The sequence below is a fragment of the Leucoraja erinacea genome, chromosome 27, assembly GCF_028641065.1.
Source record: "Leucoraja erinacea ecotype New England chromosome 27, Leri_hhj_1, whole genome shotgun sequence".
NCBI lineage: Eukaryota > Metazoa > Chordata > Chondrichthyes > Rajiformes > Rajidae > Leucoraja > Leucoraja erinaceus.
Window position 1 is genome coordinate 27447260 of NC_073403.1, and position 19056 is coordinate 27466315.

The 19056-nt window shown below is 40.1% G+C and overlaps 1 protein-coding gene across 1 annotated transcript in view; it reads right to left on the reverse strand.

Annotated features, from left to right (window-relative positions):
* moto (minamoto) overlaps positions 1–19056 on the reverse strand; it is a 55018-nt gene that overhangs the window by 19819 nt on the left and 16143 nt on the right. The window contains exons 3-5 of the mRNA XM_055657347.1: positions 17930–18078; positions 13985–14089; positions 8604–10527 (exon numbers count right to left, since the gene is read on the reverse strand). Of these exons, the coding sequence (XP_055513322.1) occupies positions 8604–10527; positions 13985–14089; positions 17930–18078 (2178 nt within the window). The remainder of the gene's footprint in view (positions 1–8603; positions 10528–13984; positions 14090–17929; positions 18079–19056) is intronic.

A 19056-nucleotide genomic window follows, 5' to 3' on the forward strand; every position in this document is an offset into this window, starting at 1 on the left:
GGCGGACACAGTGCAAGTGTTCGGTGAAACATTACCTCGTTCACACTTGGTCTTGCTGATCTAAAGAAGGCTATATTGGGAGCACCCAATGCAGTATTGCAACAACAGCACCTCATATTCCTCCTGGGTAGCTTACAATCAAGTAACCCAAGGAGTTATTGCATGAAATCCCCCAATTTCATGTAATATCCACACCACTCACGCTCTTTCCTTTGCCATCCGCTCCAGTGCATACACATTTCCCCCACCACCTTGCCTCTTCCCCGTATTCCGTACGGTCATTTTCCATCTGCGAATCCCAATATTCTTTTTTTATCCTTCCCACTGTGTCCTACTCTCATTTTCTTCCACCCATATCCCTCCCTCTGGCTTTACATTTCACTCTTCTTTCCATATTCAACACCCTTCTGTCCCTTTTTACCTCTTACCCGGTCACTTTCTCCACTTATCTGCCACTCACCTACTCCGTTCATCGATATCCACCTATCATTTGCCATGCTTTGACCCACCCTCACTTCTCTTTTCCAGCTTTCTCCCTCCTACTCCAATCAATCTGAAGAAGGGATCTGGCCTGAAACACCAGATGTCCATTCCTTCAACAGATGCGGCCCTACCCATTGAGTTCCTCCAGCAGTTTGCATTTTGCTCAAGTTTCCAGCATCCCAGTTTCTTATGTCTCTCTTTCTTTAACACATGTTGATTCTGGCCAATCACATTTTGCTTTTCTCTGTAATTCCTTAATGAATTCAGGCACTTTCCTGACAAATGGCTGACCAGTTTGTGGTTTCCCTACTTGATTTAACTGACGAGCTTGCTGGGCACTTCAGATATCAGACAAGAGGAAACCACATTGGTTTGGGATTGCAGCATGCAGGTCAGAAACAGTGCCATTCATTTATCCAGAGATGTTGCCTGACCTGCTGAATAACTCCAGCTTTTTGTGTCTATTGTCAATGTTCTTTTCATGGTTCCTTTTACCAATGCTAGATTGCCTAAAAACCTGAATTCCTTCAAGGTATTCAGAGGCCCACATTAATTTCTTTCAATCAACTTTAATAAGTTGATTACATAACAATCTCCCATTGTTCACTATTCTCACCAGCAAAGATATGTCTCTAAATTTGCAACACAGGTGCAACTGATAAGCCTTTACTTAAAGAAAGCATGCTACTGGCGCAGTATTATTCAAAGCTGTACAGACATTTTGGTCATTAAATTCATGACATAAGTACCAGGTATACTTGTTGATATTTTTGACATTTTAAAAAACTTACACAAAAGAACAAATTATGCAGTGTTATAAATGACAGCAAAAATATTGAGCAATTGACTACAGAACAAAACTTTAGGACTGGCTCTTCACTTCCATCATTATGAAAATATGATGCATTTATCCATATTCATTATTTTATATACCAGGAACAAACTGCATTTAACGAGATTTATCATTCGAACAGCAATAAATAATTGGCTCATTTGATTAACAAACTTGGAACCTGTGTAACAAATTGTGTTTCAACTGCAAATGAACTTCATTTCAAACAGAAAATGTCAAGAAAGGAGCGAGAGAGAAAACGGGGAATTACCAGTTAGCCTGACTTCGGTAGTGGGAAAGATGCTGGAGTCAATTATTAAAGAACTAATAATAGGGCATTTGGATAGCAGTAAAAGGATTAGTCCAAGTCAACATGGATTGATGAAAGGGAAATTATGCTTGACTTTTCTTCTGGAATTTTTTGAGGATGTAACAAGTAAAATGGATGAAGGGGTTCCAGTGGATGTAGTGTATCTAGACTTTCAGAAAGCCTTTGATAAGGTCCCGCACGGTAGAATGGTGACTAAAATTAGAGCACATGGTATTGGGGGTAGGGTGTTGACATGGATAGAAAATTGGTTGGCAGACAGGGAGCAAAGAGTAGGAGTGAACGGGTCCTTTTCAGAATGGCAGGCAGTGGCGAGTGGAGTGCTGCAAGGCTCGGTGTTGGGGGTGCAACTGTTTACCATATATATTAATGATTTGGAAGAGGGAATTAGGAGCAGCACTAGCAAGTTTGCGGATGACACAAAGCTGGGTGGCAGTGTGAACTGTGAAGAGGATGTTAGGAGGTTGCAGGGTGACCTGGACAGGTTGAGTGAATGGGCAGATGCGTGGCAGATGCAGTATAATATAGAAAAATGTGAGGTTATCCACTTTGGTGGCAAAAAGGGGTAGATTATTATCTCAATGGGGTTAGGTTAGGCAAGGGGGAGGTGAGCGAGACATGGGCGTCCTTGTACACCAGTCACTGAGAGTTGGCGTGCAGGTACAGCAGGCAGTGAAGAAAGCTAATGGCATGTTGGCCTTCATATCAAGAGGATTTCAGTTTAGGAGTAAAAAGGTTCTTCTACAGTTGTATAGGGCTCTGATGAGACCACATCTGAAGTATTGTGTCCAGTTTTGGTTTCCTAATTTGAGGAAGGACATCCTTGTGATTGAGGCAGTGCAGGTTCACGAGATTGATCCCTGGGATGGCGGGACTGTCCTATGAGGAAAGATTGAAAAGACTAGGCTTGTATTCATTGGAGTTTAGAAGAATGAGGGGGGATTCTTATTGAAACATATAAAATTATAAAAGGACTGGACAAGCTAGATGCAGGAAAAATGTTCCCAATGTTGGGCGAGTCCAGAATCAGGGGCCACAGTCTTAGAATAAAGGGAAAGCCATTTAAGACTGAGGTGAGAAAAAACTTTTGTGGAATTCCCTGCCACAGAAGGCAGTGGAGGCCAAGTCACTGGATGGATTTAAGAGAGAGTTCGATAGAGCTCTAGGGGCTAGTGGCATCAAGGGATATGGGGAGAAACATAGAAAATAGGTGTAGGAGTAGGCCATTCGAGCCTGCACCACCATTCAATATGATCATGGCTGATCATCCAACTCAGTATCCCATACCTGCTTTCTCTCCATACCCCCTGATCCCTTTAGCCACAAGGGCCACATCTAACTCCCCCTTAAATATAGCCAATGAACTGGCCTCAACTACATTCTGTGGCAGAGAATTCCAGAGATTCACCACTCTCTGTGTAAAAAATGTTTTTCTCATCTCAGTCCTAAAAGATTTCCCCTTTATCCTTAAACTGTGACCCCTTGTTCTGGACTTCCCCAACATCGGGAACAATCTTCCTGCAACTAGCCTGTCCGACCCCTTAAGAATTTTGTAAGTTTCTATAAGATCCCCTCTTAATCTTCTAAATTCTAGCGAGTACAAGCCGAGTCTATCCAGTCTTTCTTCATATGAAAGTCCTGACATCCCAGGAATCAGTCTGGTGATTCTGAAGAAGGGTTTCGGCCCGAAACGTCGCCTATTTCCTTCGCTCCATAGATGCTGCTGCACCCGCTGAGTTTCTCCAGCATTTTTTTTTTAAATTTGTGTACCTTCGATCATCCAGCATTTGCAGTTCCTTCTTGAACAATCAGTCTGGTGAACCTTCTCTGTACTCACTATGGCAAGAATGTCCTTCCTCAGATTAGGAGACCAAAACTGTCTCACCAAGACCCTGTACAACTGCAGTAGAACCTCCCTGCTCCTATACTCAAATCCTTTTGCTATGAATGCTAACAAACCATTCGCTTTCTTCACTGCCTGCTGCACCTGCATGCCTACTTTCAATGACTGGTGTACCATGACACCCAGGTCTCGTTGCATCTCCCCTTTTCCTAATCAGCCACCATTCAGCTAATAGTCTACTTTCCTGTTTTTGACACCAAAGTGGATAACCTCACATTTATCCACATTATACTGTATCTGCCATGCATTTGTCCACTCACCCAGCCTATCCAAGTCATCTTGCAGCCTCCTAGCATCCACCTCACAGCTAACATTGGCCCCCAGCTTCGTGTCATCCGCAAACTTGGAGATGTTGCATTCAATTCCCTCGTCCAAATCATTAATATATATTATAAATAGCTGGGCCTTGCGGTACCCCACTAGTCACTGCCTGCCATTCTCAAAAGGACCCGTTAACTCCTACTCTTTGGGCAGGCACGGGTTATTGATTGGGGACGATCAGCAATGATCATAATGAATGGCGGTGCTGGCTTGAAGGGCCGAATGCCCTCCTCCTGCAGCTATTTTCTATGACATCACCTTTCCGCCTTAAACATAGATTCACAATGGAAAAAATGTTTGGGCCCAGTACCTGGACCAATTCCTGATTAGTGCTAAATTTAGAGGCTTGGAGTTAGAATGACAGAAGTGCCATACTACTGAACCAGACTCAATGGGAAATATTGGTTATTTTGCAGGGTCAGCTAACAACGGAGAGAGAAAGACAGAAGATGCCAACTTAATCTGGATTTCAAGCCTTTTAGGGAGAAATTTTGTTGAATCCAACTCGAATCATTGGCATGAGCATAGATTTATCCCAACTTTCAAACTGCATTGTAAAACCTGAACACATATTCTCTGAATTAAATGTCCATTAATTTAACAATTTCAGTATTTGAGATTAACAAATTCTTCTATTACAAAGGCCATAAAGGTAATAGTATAAATATATTTTGTTAAGGTTCTGCAGCAATGAAGAAGTTATTGCCCCCTATTTATGTCACACAGCATTTAAGGTTTATTCAGAGATTTGAAAAATTCCCAAAGGGAGGTTAAGTCTGATAATCAAGAGTACTAAATGGTTACCATTCATGTGTTTTATCGACTAAAGTGTCAAGTGTTATGGTACGTCTGTTTATAAAATTAATTCCATGAAAGTGCAGAAATTACATTACAATTAAACCTGTAAATTAAGGAACCTTGAGGAACATCAATCAGATGTTCTTTATTTGCCTTTATATATTTTCTATATTTTTCTTTTCTATATTTTTGATGTATAGCTAGCTGAATATGCCAAATTTCTTAGGATATGGCAAAGATCTTTTAATCTTCAATGTTTTATCTCTCATATCCCCAGCTCATTGTTTATTTTTTCAAATTCCTAGATTTTGGCTTTTCCCTTGGTGAAGTAATGACCACATCCTGAGACCTGATGGGCTGCCGTAGGCTAGGAGTGCTGATAATTTCCCAGCAGAACACAATACGCCTGGACCATTGCCCAGGACACCCTCTTGGTATTGTTGCTTATAAGGGCTCATTGTCCCTTCAGAACTGGGATGCCAACTTTAGATGCATTAATTAATGGAGGGTTGATCACGTGAGAACATGACCATAACATCAAATCCATGTATCAGTAGATCATGAGATTTAATCATGATCTCTACGAATGTTATTAAACTTACCTTAAAAATAAGTCCCCTGCAGTTGAGAACCTTTATTCACGATGTTGAATCAGTAGCTTATATACGAGGGTTCAATTACTAATTGCATAATTAGGAATACTCCCGATTTTTGTAATACTTTTTTGCTTAAATTTCATTCATTTGTTCTATATCTTTTTACATCACCTTCTATATCTCTCGTTTCCCTTTCCCCTGACTCTCAGCCCGAAGAAAGGTCTTGACCAGAAATGTCACCCATTCTTTCTCTCCGGAGAAGCCGCCTGTCCTGCTGAGTTGCACCAGCATTTTGTGTCTATCTCTCAATTTGATACGCAGTCTCTGCTAAGTTACACACATTTCTGGGATTCTGAAATGAGCTGCAAGTCACTGCTGCCTATGAATCCAGCATTCCGTCCTCAAGAGTTCTATGCAAATGCATCATTGCAGCACTGAATATGCCAAGTTAGAGCAGAAAACTCACATATACAAAAAGGTTCTGGGGACACTAACTGCAGACATTCCAAGTTATGTGGCCAAGAAGTCATAAACAAATGTGGAAACCAAAAACTGGAGGAAAATTCAGTCTGTCATTGTATCAAAATGTGACGAAGTGATTCAGGATGTGGGTTCAAAATCAACTCCATTCCAGAAGTTAAAAATTCAGACTGATATTTCAGTGCACTACGAAGAGATTACAGGTAGACAAAAATGCTGGAGAAACTCAGCGGGTGAGGCAGCATCTATGGAGTGAATGAAATAGGCAATGTTTTGGGTTGAAACCCTTCTTCAGACAGATTACAGAATTGTAGCCTGAAAGACAAGATGCAAGCTCATCAGAAACCCAAATGATACATTATGCATCGTTGCATTTGATAAATTAAATTACAAAAATGAAAAATATTTCATTTCTTGCAAATTGCTTGAGATGGCAATATCAAAAATGTATTCTGCACCTGGAAGATGAGTTGATCTGAAATTCCTCTGGCTCAGAATTATATTGTGTAGGGCAGTGACTTCAGCACTGGGATCTGGAGGAGACTGGTTTTCAATTTACACAAAGCCTGTGGCAGACTTCATGGAGGAATTGAGTTGTAAAACAAGGGCAATGAAATGGGATGAAAAGGAATTTGAGGGAGGGAACAGACTGGAGAAACCATTGAGGAGTCAGATGTGTGAAGGATTATTCAATATTTATTCAGGACAGGGTTGGTCATGGGAGAGTGAGGCAACGAAATGGCAACAATTCTGAGGGACAGTAAAGTTGGAGAGTGGCAGTGGAGGCAACTAATAATGACAGAAAGAGAGCACCTACCTGGAGTAAGTAGCTTGCCTCTGACTCTCCAACAGGTGCCTGGGTAGGGTAAAATCTTTAACTAACACCAAAGCAGACATTTTAGTTGTCAAGTTATATTATGCAGACCTTGAATTCACAGCAGTGTTTTACTTAAATCACAGGAGAGCTGTAAACCATATGATGTTGTGAACATCTGTTAAACTCCATGTGCTAGGAAATAACTTGCACATAACTTGTTTGATCTGAAAATGGTCAGTACTTAAAAAAATGCTGTGAATAGATCGGTCGAGTTGTATATCTCTGTGAAAGGCGATTGAAGATATTAGTGATAATATAATTCATTTGGAGTAATTGCAATTCCTAGCAAGATTTTCAGAAGGAAAATGTTCAACAATTTCATGATGATATGAACAAGTTAGTAACTGGCAGTAATCTAGGTTACCAAGCTAAATGTGCTTTTAGAAAAAATATTTACTAAATTGCCATTTTTAAAAGTTTCTGGAGATGATTTAATAATTTGCTATCCAATCTTACTTTAATAGTAAGATTGGATAGCAAATTAATTGTTTTCTTGTGAGCAAAGAGAGGAGCTTGTCACAGAGACAAATCATGAATGGAATCTATATCAAGACTTTCCTTTGCAACACATTCATTCATGTCTTCATCCAAACTAAGAAAAAAAGTAATCATGTTTGCTGCTGAGCACAATTATAAGCATAATTTTACAGTAATTCACACAATGGGGGAATAACTTTAATGTTACAGATGCCCTTCACTGATGGTAAATGCAGTGTGATGGATCATTTCCTGACAAAGCTAGAAGATACTTATGGGTCAGCAAGTCACATGGAAGGCCACTAGAAAATAAGTTAAGTTTTAGGTTGAATTAGGCATTATGTTTACTTTTATTTTGAACAGAAGTTGGGATATCAAGCCTCTGGTCAGGGTCAGTGTGACCAAAATGCTTAGAAAAATTAGGGTTTAGTTGACTATAACAGATTGAAAAATCTGTGATATTATTTTCTTTGAGGTACTTCAGCGAACATACTGAAATTATACTAGCCAAGATGGGCAAGGCTCAGTAAATAAGACAATAGCTAGGTAAATTCAAGTATTTGTTTGTGAATTTTTGAAGAGATTGCCAAAATTATGATAATGATGAATAACAACCAGACCTTCAAAAAGATCCAGAGACGTTTTTTGGAGAGAGGAGAACACTGAAAATTAAACTACAGATTTATTAAGAGTTAGCTGGAACTAATGCTGCTTATTGAATTACATCAATTGCCAAGAGCCGACATGCTTACAGTAGAAACAAGGACCCCCAGGAAATTACTCTTAAATTAGTCTAATTTTTCTCATTTTCCCCCAGAATATGGAAGGAATAAACATGATACAAATAAGGAGAAATTTTACACTGCAAAAATGATTAAGTTTTGGGTCATGTAGGGTTTAAAATTGAAATTGAAACCAAACCTATTCAAGATATTGGTGGTTGGATGGATACTGATTGCAGGAAGCAGATTCCTTATATATTTGAATTAGGTTCATGCCTCAAATTAAATTTCACATTAACTTTCTAAGTTTCCTAACAGGTGCCCAATGCTGAATACTTATTATGAGCAGTTAGCAAATCCTTGGTTGCAAAATGTAGACAAACATGTCAATCAAGTATTGCTGTTATGTTCACCAGAACCCAAGGTGAACAGTGTGTCTTGGCCTTCCTCTTATCAATGAAATGGGATTTATTTTAATATTTAAACATTATCTGCATCTTTACACTACATTGAGTTTTTTGGGTTTCTGATTAGCTCTCAACGTCTGCTATTTTATGACAGGTAATCTGCGACACTCCTCATATCTGATCCCTTAATAATCAAAATTTAGGTGATCTATTTCAATGCTAAAAACAAAACACGCATCTTAATGTAAAAAATAGACATGGTATTTTGTTAATAAAACATTTAAACTTTGATAAAACAGCATCTGCAGTTTTATATTATATTTAAGCTGAATATGCTTTCGAAATAAAAGTAAAGCTCTGTTTCAAAAAACTAATTTACCTTTTTTCTTTCTTTTTCCAGAGCTCTCCATTGCTCATAGCACTCTTCTAATCGAATATGAAGTTCATTGGCTGGACCACTGCGATTTTTCATAGGTCTTGGAAATCCAAAAGGTGGTATAAATCCATAAAGGGGAGCATCTCCATAAAACATATCATTGAAAAGAGGATACAAATGACTGAACTCCTCATATGGAAATAACTCACTGGGATCCATCAATGAAACAACAGGATGACCAAACTGAAGATTAGTTCCTGAAGCAACACCAAGTGGGCCAAGTTGGGAAATATGGTTCCGTCTAAAGTCACCCATCATGTAGGGACTTGAAAAAGCAGCTGAAGAACGAGTCATATAATTTGCTACATTGTTGCTGTCTCCAGCTCCTTGTTGAGAATTGTGATTATTATAATAATAAGACTGAGCACCTAGCAAATCTCTGTACATATTTTGTGAAAATTCATCATCTTTTTTCTTCATGTCTTCATTCAAATCATAATGGCAGTTTATCTGTTTAGTTTGATAGCTGGGGTATTTGTTTGGAACATATTGCTGAGACGATGAACTCCCATGAAATCCATTTACTTGCTTCCCATTTTGACAATTTTTTTCAATGGGTGATTCAAAGTACATATCTCCACTAGCTTTGTTTTGTCCTTCAACATGTGTACCTGGTTGAACCCTTTCCATATTATAGGGGAATTCACTGCTAGACACCTTAGGGTGGTTATCCTGATTATAAATTCCAGTAGACCTTTGGAAATAAGCACTATTATTTTGAGGAAACGGCATGGAAGACTGATGAGAAGTTGGACAGTACGAGTGTGAAGATGTTTTAGAGGCAGGTGATGTTTGATTGCTGAGGTCTGCTGAGCTATCTGGCTTTCCAAATGAGGCAGTAGTGGTAGTTTCAGAACCAGAAGTACAGGATTTTGTCCAGGATTGCCTACTTTGGTAAGACTCTCCAGAATACACAGACACTGGCAATGCATTTAATGGCTGCACATATTCAGACTGCTGTGAAAAATGATCATAATTAGAATGCTGTTGCTTTTCGAAGGCCTTCTCAAAATCACTTCTAATTGGACAAAATGTGTGAGGGTTTCTTCCACATTCTGAGGTGCACTTCTGTCCCAAATCACTACCTAATCCTATTTCTTTTGAAAGCTGTTTATCACTCAAACTTGATGATGATTTTATACAGTATTTTAGAGCATGTTGATCAATGTTTAATTCATCAAACCCCTTTTGTGCTTGCTTGGTTTTTGAGATTCTGGTACATCCATCCATTTCTATTACTGGTAATTCTGGTATACAATCAGAAGCAGATGATTTTCCATCTGCCATGTTGAAGTTCACAAATTTGTTTTGTCTGAATTTACTGCCATGCATTTGCTCCATGTACCTGTTGCCAGTATTAATGTAAGCATTTCTAGAATTATGAAGGAAAGGAAACAGCTCTGTAGATGTTAGATTAGAAGCTGTACCAACTTCTTTAAAATCTCCTCCATCTCTGCCATACATGTGTATCTCTGTTCCAGGTTCTCTAACTGATAACCCTGCCTGAAGTTTGGAACAGTTCTTCACATAAGGAAACTCTTGAAAGTTCATCTTGGTGGTATCAGTGGACTGAAAAGGACTGCAATCCGTAGTTTCTTTCTTTGAGGGATATACCCATTGCTCTGCAAGATCTAAATCATCAAACCCTAAAAAATCTTCCATATTTATTTTTTGCTGTGAGACTAAATGATTATCCTGCTGGTACTGGTGCTTGTCATTAGTTGCTAAGGATTCCTTTGCATTAAAAACAGGCTGTGAATATGATGCGTCTACAGGCTTCTTAGACTCAGACGAGTGATCTAGATGTTCCGAATATCTGCTGGTTGTGGAAGACCATATTGATCTTAATAAGTTAGAAGATGTATTTCTGAAACAAAAGGTGCATTTTAGGGAATATTCCATATTAATATAAAACCTTAACAGACGATTATGCATTTCTTTGGTCCAAAATTCCAATTTCCCAAGATCGCTGGCAATTTGTCAGACATTTAAAATCACTTGAGACTTGTTAAAATTACTAAAATATTTTTAAAAGTTAATTTAAATTAAAAAAAACACATGTACGTTTCTTCTGGCAGTTATAGACTTTTCACGTTAATATTTGAGTAAGATATGGACATGGTGCGCAAAGTTCCCACGAGAGCCGAGAAGCCAGTGGAAGTTCACGTTTTGGTTAGATTCCATGAGGAATATATAATGCAGGAACAGCTAACAATATAGGTGTTATGGCAGAAAATGCCACATTTGGCTTCAGTCCATGCCAGCGTTGGTGACCAAGGTTTCTGCAGAGAAATACAGGCATTAGCACTGGCACAAGTCAGAGGATTCAGCCCAATATGACATATTTAGTTTGTGTGACAGGATGGTACCGTCGTTCCACTAGATTGCGTTAGAAAGCAGAGGGAATTCCTGTACTATTTGTAATCAAATGGTTTCATCAAAGTTCCCACATTTCAAGATACAAGATACATTTATTTGTCACATGTACCAATTGGTACAATGAAATGTGTAGTCACCATACAGCCATACGAATAAAAAAAAAGAACACAACACACGATAGACTTCTACATAAAACATCCCCACATAGCAGAATCAAAGTTTCCTACTGTGAGGGAAGGCACCAAAGTTCAGTCATCTTCCTCTGATGTTCTTTGATGTTCACCCGTGGTCGGGGCCTCCGAAGCCCTCCGCAGTCGCCGCTACAGGTGGCCCGATGCTCAGGCCCACTCGCCGGGATGATGGAACTCCGACGTCGGAATGGGAGAACAACCTCATCGGCTTGGTGTTCCGAATCGGCCACTTCCTACTGGCGTCCGCGGCTCCCAAAGTCCACAGGCCGCGTAGGGCGGAAATTCATGCTGGCGGCCCTCGGCAAAGGGTCACAGGACTCCACAATGTTGAAGTCAGCGCCGCCCACGCTGGAAGCTCCAAGAACCACAGCTCCGCGATGTTGAAGCAGCAGGCCCAACACTCCGGAGCTTCAAACGGCGATCCAGGTAAGGCATCGCCCCGCTCTGCGGTGAATCCAGTGCTGTGCCGCTGCTGAAGCTCTGATCCGATCCCCGGCAGGAAAGGCCGCGCCAATCCAGTTGGTAGGCCGCGAGGGTGGGCGGGGGTAGGGGAGGACGCGACTCGGAGAATAGTCGCATCCTCGCCAGGAAGTGACTGGGGAACGGTTTCCCCCTTACCCTTCCCACCTCCCCCACAGAGAAAAACTAAAGAAACCTCCAAAACATACTGTTCAAACAGACTAAAATAAAAAAAAGATAGAAAAAACAGACAGACTGAAGGCAGAGGCTGCCATCAATGCGGCGCCCCTAGTGGACATGATCATAACACTTCAATCATAATACCCAAGACATCAATAAGAGTAGGTAGACACAAAATGCTGGAGTAATTCAGCGGGACGACTCGAAAAGTCACCCAATCCTTCTCTCCAGAGATGCTGCCTGTCCCGCTGAGTTACTCCAGCATTTTGTGTCTACCTTCGATTTAAACCAGCATCTGCAGTTCTTTCCTACAAAGATCAATAAGAGTAATGTATCTGCCATTCATTCAACTGGTGATGGCGGGAAATCTTTAACACTGCATTCTAAGATATGTCACAATAGACTGCAGCTGGGTATTTGGCTAAGATGCTATGTTGAGCCCAGAGGAACCCCAAGGGGTGATGGAGAATTCTGAAAGATTGAGTAATGCCTGGCGTAAGGGTTTTCCTCCTGAATAAACCTATTGTTCTTTTATTTGTCAAATGTGCTTAAAACATTTCATGTGCCAATTTCAAAAGGATCTTTTCATTTGCTACCATCAAAGAAATGAATGTTTGATATTTTATCACATTACCTGTTCTCATTATAATATTGACCCTAAGTAAAAGATTTAATGACTTTGCTAGATAAAATATTAGGGAAAATAAACATTCTCTCTATTTTGATAATAACAAATCACATTGGTATTCTCCATTTTGAATGGCTTTCAGCTAAGCTTGCTTGTTTTTTTATTGACACAGTGCGCATCCACCAACCACATCGATCTTCAGAGAGGCTGATGAAGGCTCCTTCCTAGATTAAATTGTGTTCATTTTTCCAGGATAAACAAACAAGATCAACTCTTGTCCCTGAAGGTCTGTCTATGACTGTAGCCTTTTGGTATGATAGTTTGAGGCAGTTGGTATTCAGGGACAGATACGAATATCACCTAAAAACTAGTGGCATAACTATGGGAATGGTTGAGACTGGAATTGACTTTGAGAGAGGAAAGAACTCTTCCACAGCTGAGATAACATTGTTATCAAAGCATCTAGACCTGTGCCGACACATAATCAACTCCTGCATCAGCAACTGTGTGCTCCAAATTGTTTGAATTTTACTCTTGAAGAATAAAAATCCACTGCTGAATGACAATGCTTCAACAAAATCTTTCTGTTCTTGGAGAAAGTTGTGTGTGAATAGACATTGATAGGAGTCGCCAAAGACGTTGCCTATGCCTCAACCAACAGCTTCATGGTAGAAGTATCCACACCAGCAGGCATGGAGCTGCTCAGCTTAAACATTGATTCTTCAATACGATTTTGGACACCATTACATCGTCTGACCATCCTGACATGTACCCTAATCCCAGGTATTACAGCGGGTGATCAATGAGTCTCTAAAATAGCCTTTTAAATCCTTTTGTGCCATTACTCGAAGGTTGTGTTTTACAGTATCTTCTGGAATGATTTTCCTGTAATGTGTATCAGTTATCTCTTGAGAGCCTCCATCCTGCCAAAAGGAAAAACATGAAAATTGTGCATGCATGATGCTTTTAGCTGGAGTGACCTGCACACATGCAGATAAATAGTACATCTATTAATGTGAGAGAAGTATGCATAGTAAAGAACCAAAATACACTATCATGACTCTAACTCCTGTCTGGCAGCTCCAAGTGACTAATCACATCCAATGAGAGATCCAAGGATGTACACATTAAAAAAAACTCCAGTTTTCTGCTGTGGACTGCAGAAGAGCAATTATATGCCCACATAAATTAAGCACATGCAGTGAATGAGTGCAATGAAAACGTTCCACTGAGTGGCCAATGCATTGGTTGAAGTTGAAGCCATCCAATTTGTCCTGCAAATAATCCACAAACAACATTGCTGAAAGTAAGACGTCATTCCTTATTAGCCGCAATCAACATGCACGTGGCTTTGCAATTTGATGCAAAAAAACATGCTTTAATCCAATTATACTTAAATCAGTACCAACCGATCCAATTTCTAGTTAAAAATGCTCCCCCCACTGATATTATTCAGTTTTACTACATACTTATATGCATAAACCTACCCTTCAACAAATAAAGATTGTGACTGGTCAGGTTCTTCGAGAATGTTAGAAACAAGGCCATACAGGTCTGCAGCACTGCCAAATTCATTCATTTCATTCTGGGACCTATCCAGAAAAAAACCCAATAATGTAAATATTTTAATCTTTGTACTAACATACTCGTCAGAATGAATAGGAATACATGATTTACAGAAATAAAAAGATAATACATAATAGATACCGCTAATCTTGTGATTAAACATGAAATAACAAGGACACTTTCTGAAATTTAAACCTACTCATTAGTCCCCACATTTACAAATAAATGAAAACATGAGTGCCAGCACATGTAGTTAAATACTTTGATTACAGCATTAACTACTACTAGGCCTACAGGATTAAGTCAGGTAATACACATTATTATTGAAGAGTTAAGTGTTTAATTGTCATAAGTACCAACAATGGAATAAGGAAATCGTTACTTGCACAGCATAACAGACCTATAAATACAAGGGTCTCGACCCGAAACATCACTAATTTCTTCTCTCCAGATGCTGCCTGCCCTGTTGAATTACTCCAGCTTTTTGTGTCTATCTTCTATAAATACAATACTCAGAAATAAGTTTTACAAGCAAAAAGAATCGATAAATTAGAATAGAATAGCATAGAATGCCTTTTATTGATTAAAATTAAATTAAAACCGCAATACAAGCGCAAAAAGACCAAAGTCCTTAGTGCAACCAAGACAGTTCACAATATAGTTAGTATTTTGAGGTGTTTTAGAACCTGATGGTTGTTGGGAAGAAGCCGTTCTTGAACCTGGAGTTTTGGTTTTCCGACTCCTATACCTTCTTCCCGATGGTGGGAGTGAAATGGGAGCGTGGCTAGGGTAGTGCAAGTCTTTGTTATGTTGACTGCCCTTTGGAGGCAGCTCCTCCTGTAGATCAGTTCATTGGTGGGATGGTCAGTACCCAAGATGGCCACCCCCTTTGCAATTTCCTTCATTTTTGGACGTTCGAGCTGCCAAACCAGGATCTGATGCAATCACTCATATCTTCAGTGATATGCACGCCCAGAAACTTGAACATGTTAACACTCTCCACCACCAAACCGTCGATGTAAACAGGTTTATGGATCTTCTGCTTCCCACTTCTTAAGTCAACAATCAACAATTGCCGATGAGAGAATTTGGTTCTCTCCCTCCTATACTCTGACTCATTATTGTCAGTAATTTGTCCAACAACGGAGGTGTTGTTGGCGAATTTAAAGAAGCCGTTGGAATTGTGTCTGGCTGCAGACGTGGGTAAAGCAGAGGGCTGAGCAGACAGCCCTGAGGTACTCCTGTGTCGATGATGGTGTAGGACACTGAGCTGTTGTCACTGAACAAGAGCTAGATGTCTGTATTGTTGTTCAAGTGGGGCAGTGCAGAATAGAGAGCCAGCAAGATCGCATCCCCTGTTGATCTATTCTGGCAGCAGTCAAATTGGAGTGGTTCGAGGTTTTTGCTAAGTTAGGAGTTGATATGAGTCATAACCAATCTCTCAAAGCATTTCATCACGACTGATGTCAGTGCCACTGGTCATTGAGGTATGTCACCTTAATCTTCTTGGTGGTATTAATGATGCCCTTTTAAAGCAGGTGAGAACTTTGGACCTTAGTAAGGAGGTGCTGAAGATGTCTGCGCAAACTCCAGCCAGTTAAACCATGCAGGTGTTGAGAATGCGGCCGCGTACAACATCAGGTCCAGATGCTTTCTGAGGGTTTATCTTCATGAAGGATGTTCTGATGTCAGCCTTGGTGACGGAGATTTCCATGCCATTATGAGCTAGAGGGCCCGAGAAGTCATATCAGTGATCTCTCATTCAAGGGATGTGTAAAACACATAGAGCTCTTCTGGGAGTGAAGCCTTGCTGTTGCTTGAGCTGCCACTTGGCTTCGCCGTGTGATTGCAAATTCTGCCCCATCTCCAAACGTCCATGTCACCCTCAAGGTAACCCAACTTTACTTTTAAAGCACTGCATGCAGCCAGGGTCCAGTCAACTTCACCAAACAGTTGAAACTTCCAAAAATCATTTTTATACTACAATTTTATACTAGTAATAAACAACGAAGTATCACTCCCAGATGAGCTCAATGCGTCCAATGCACATTAGATAGGAGAAGTTCCTCCTGAGCCCCCATGTACCCCAAAGGTATTACAATCTTTGTCATAGAGGCCAATGTCAGAAGTTCCTTCAGGAAGGTAAACCCTCAGAAAACATCTGAACCTGGTGGCATACTTTGTCGCCTTCTTAAAACTTGTGCAGACCAATTGGCTGGTGTTTTTGTAGACATCTTCAACCTCTCATAACTGAAGCATGCTTTAAAAGGGCATCAATAATACTAGTGCCTAAGAAGAATAAGGTGCCTTGATCACTAACTGTGGTAAAGTGCTTCGAGAGTTTATATCAACCCCTAGCTCAATAAGAACCTGGACCTACTACAATTTGCCTACCGCCACAACAGGACAATGGAGGATGTGATCTTGATGGCTCTCTGGACACTGGAGCACTTGGACAACAAAAACACAAGCATCAAGCTGTTGCTCATAGACTACAGCACTCAACACTATCATCCTCTCCAAACTAGTTACCATGCTCACAGAACTGGGTCTCTACCCATCCCTGTTCAACTGGATCCTCGACTTCCACTTCAACAGAGCCCAATCAGTACAAATTGACAGCAGCAGTTCCTCCTCAATAACCATCAGTACAGGAGCACCTCAAGGCTGTGTGTTCAGCCCCCTGTTCTACTGTACCCATGACTGCGTATGCAATTGGACACATTTCCAATACCATCTTCAAATTTGCTAACGACACCAGCATTGTTGAACGAATTACAGATGATGATGAATCAGAGTACAGAAGGGAGATTAATTTTCCCACAACAACCTTGCTCTCAACATCAGTAAAACCAAGGAACTGATTGTTGATTTTAGAAGAGGAAGGCCAAGGATCCACAAACCTGTCTTCATCAATAGGACAGTGGTGGAGAGTCAAAAACGTCAAATTCCTAGACATGCATATCTCTGAAGATCTGTCCTGGACCCAACACATTGATGCAATCAAAAGAAAGCTCATCAACACCTCTACATCCTTAGATCATTGTGGAGATTCTTGAAATTCTATGGATGTCCAGTACAGAACATACTGACTTGGCTGGTTGCATCACTATCTGGTTTGGCAATTCGAAAGCCTGGAACGAAGAAGATTGCAAAACATAGTAAACATTGCCCAGTCATCAAGGGAACTGACCTCCCCACAATTGAACGGATCCGCAAGTGTCGCTGCCTCAAAAAGGCAGCCAGCATCAGAGACCCACGCCACCTAGGCCACACTCTTATTTCTCTCCTTCCATTTGGAAGAATGGAATACTATAAAGTCCAGGTTCAGGAACAGCTTGTCCCCAACAAATATCAGGCTGTTAAACACTATATCTTCCAAATAAGCTCTAAACGACATAGTCTTGGGGGTATTGTTTTTGTCTTTGCACTATTATTGTTTTTTCATATACATACTGTCCTTCTTTTATCATTGTTTATTATGGTGTTTACAGAGTACTATGTTTGCATTCTGTTAATTGCTGCAAGTAAGAATTTCAATATTCCTTTCGGGACATACTGTATGTCAATAAAACACTCTTGACTGTCTTACTTCAAACACCAGATTTCTCCAGATATGAAATGATTGTGCAAGATTGTTTGGTCTCATTCAAAAAGCATGTACCAGGTAGTTCCAGCCTCCAATCCATTTTAGAAACTACCAACTCATTAAAATTAGTTATTTAAATATTTTTTTGAATGGCCGCAGCAAAGTGATTTTTTCTGATATCACGATGGCAATAATTGACAGCTGTCAAGATATGGTAATATTTATAAACTAGACTTTTTCTTATTTCATCCAATCCAGGAACAGATAATCCACATACCGGTTAGGATTAGTTTGTGATCCAGCAAGCTGTTTATAATCATCCCCCGATGTTGACCAAGGAACATAAAACAAGGAAGAATCAGGTGTGGTTGACACAGATGTTGTGTAGGACTGATGCGAATCTATATTTTCTTCATATTGAGATACCTATATGAAATTCAGATGTTAAGGTAAGTATTATGAAATACTTTTCTTTATAAACAAGTATCAGTTCTAACAAAACATCACGTTGAGGTCTATTTTATCAGTTTTTTCAGATCCAAATGATAATGGGAGCAAAGAAGTAGCAGACAAATTAAGCAAACATAAAATCGTCCTAAAAATAAAGTGACAGGAAGACCAAAAGAACTGAAAATAGCACAAGTTTAAAAAAGTTAGAGAAGTTCATGAAACTAAAAGCAGAAATATCCTGGACCCGTGACTGTACCCCTTAGTTTAGGATATGTCTGCACATTGTCCCTACTTTACGAATGTCTGACTTAAATACAGCCTGTATACATGAATAAGTGTTTCAGTGACCAGAGGATGGAATATGCCGTCTACTGCTGGCAGCTGTTCTTGCCACTAGCTAAAAATTTGCCACATTGAACCCAAGAAGAATATGTTCTATTTAACAAGTCCATGTCCATTTTGCGAAAATTATCAAAAGATATGCTGTCTGGGCCAGCTGTAGTGTTGTAACTTGCTTAGTGATAGTCATATTCTCAGTGCAAGAGTGTTAATCAAATCAGCATTAAGAGGTCAATAAGGCATTAGTTAGACAGAGATGCATTGCTGAGAGTGCTGCTGTGCTGGTAACCTGGTACAAATTGCTGCCATTGTTACCGTTGCGCCCTGCTGTGATGGTAACCTGATATAAATTCTTGTGCTCCATTGGCACAGAGCAATCAAGCACCCACTGCGCTATTTGGTGAGTATTACTGCAAGGGCCGATGTTGGGAAGGCTAGGGAGTGGTTTGTAACCATTCAGCACTGAGACGTGGAACTGCACCTACTTCACTGCTGACAAAGGAGAGAGACCCCATCGAACTTGTGTGGTAAATCAACACATGCAGATCTTTTATAACCCAGGTATCTCTTATCTCAAACCTGTGCAATTGTCATCGGCATCCACACCAGGGGGAA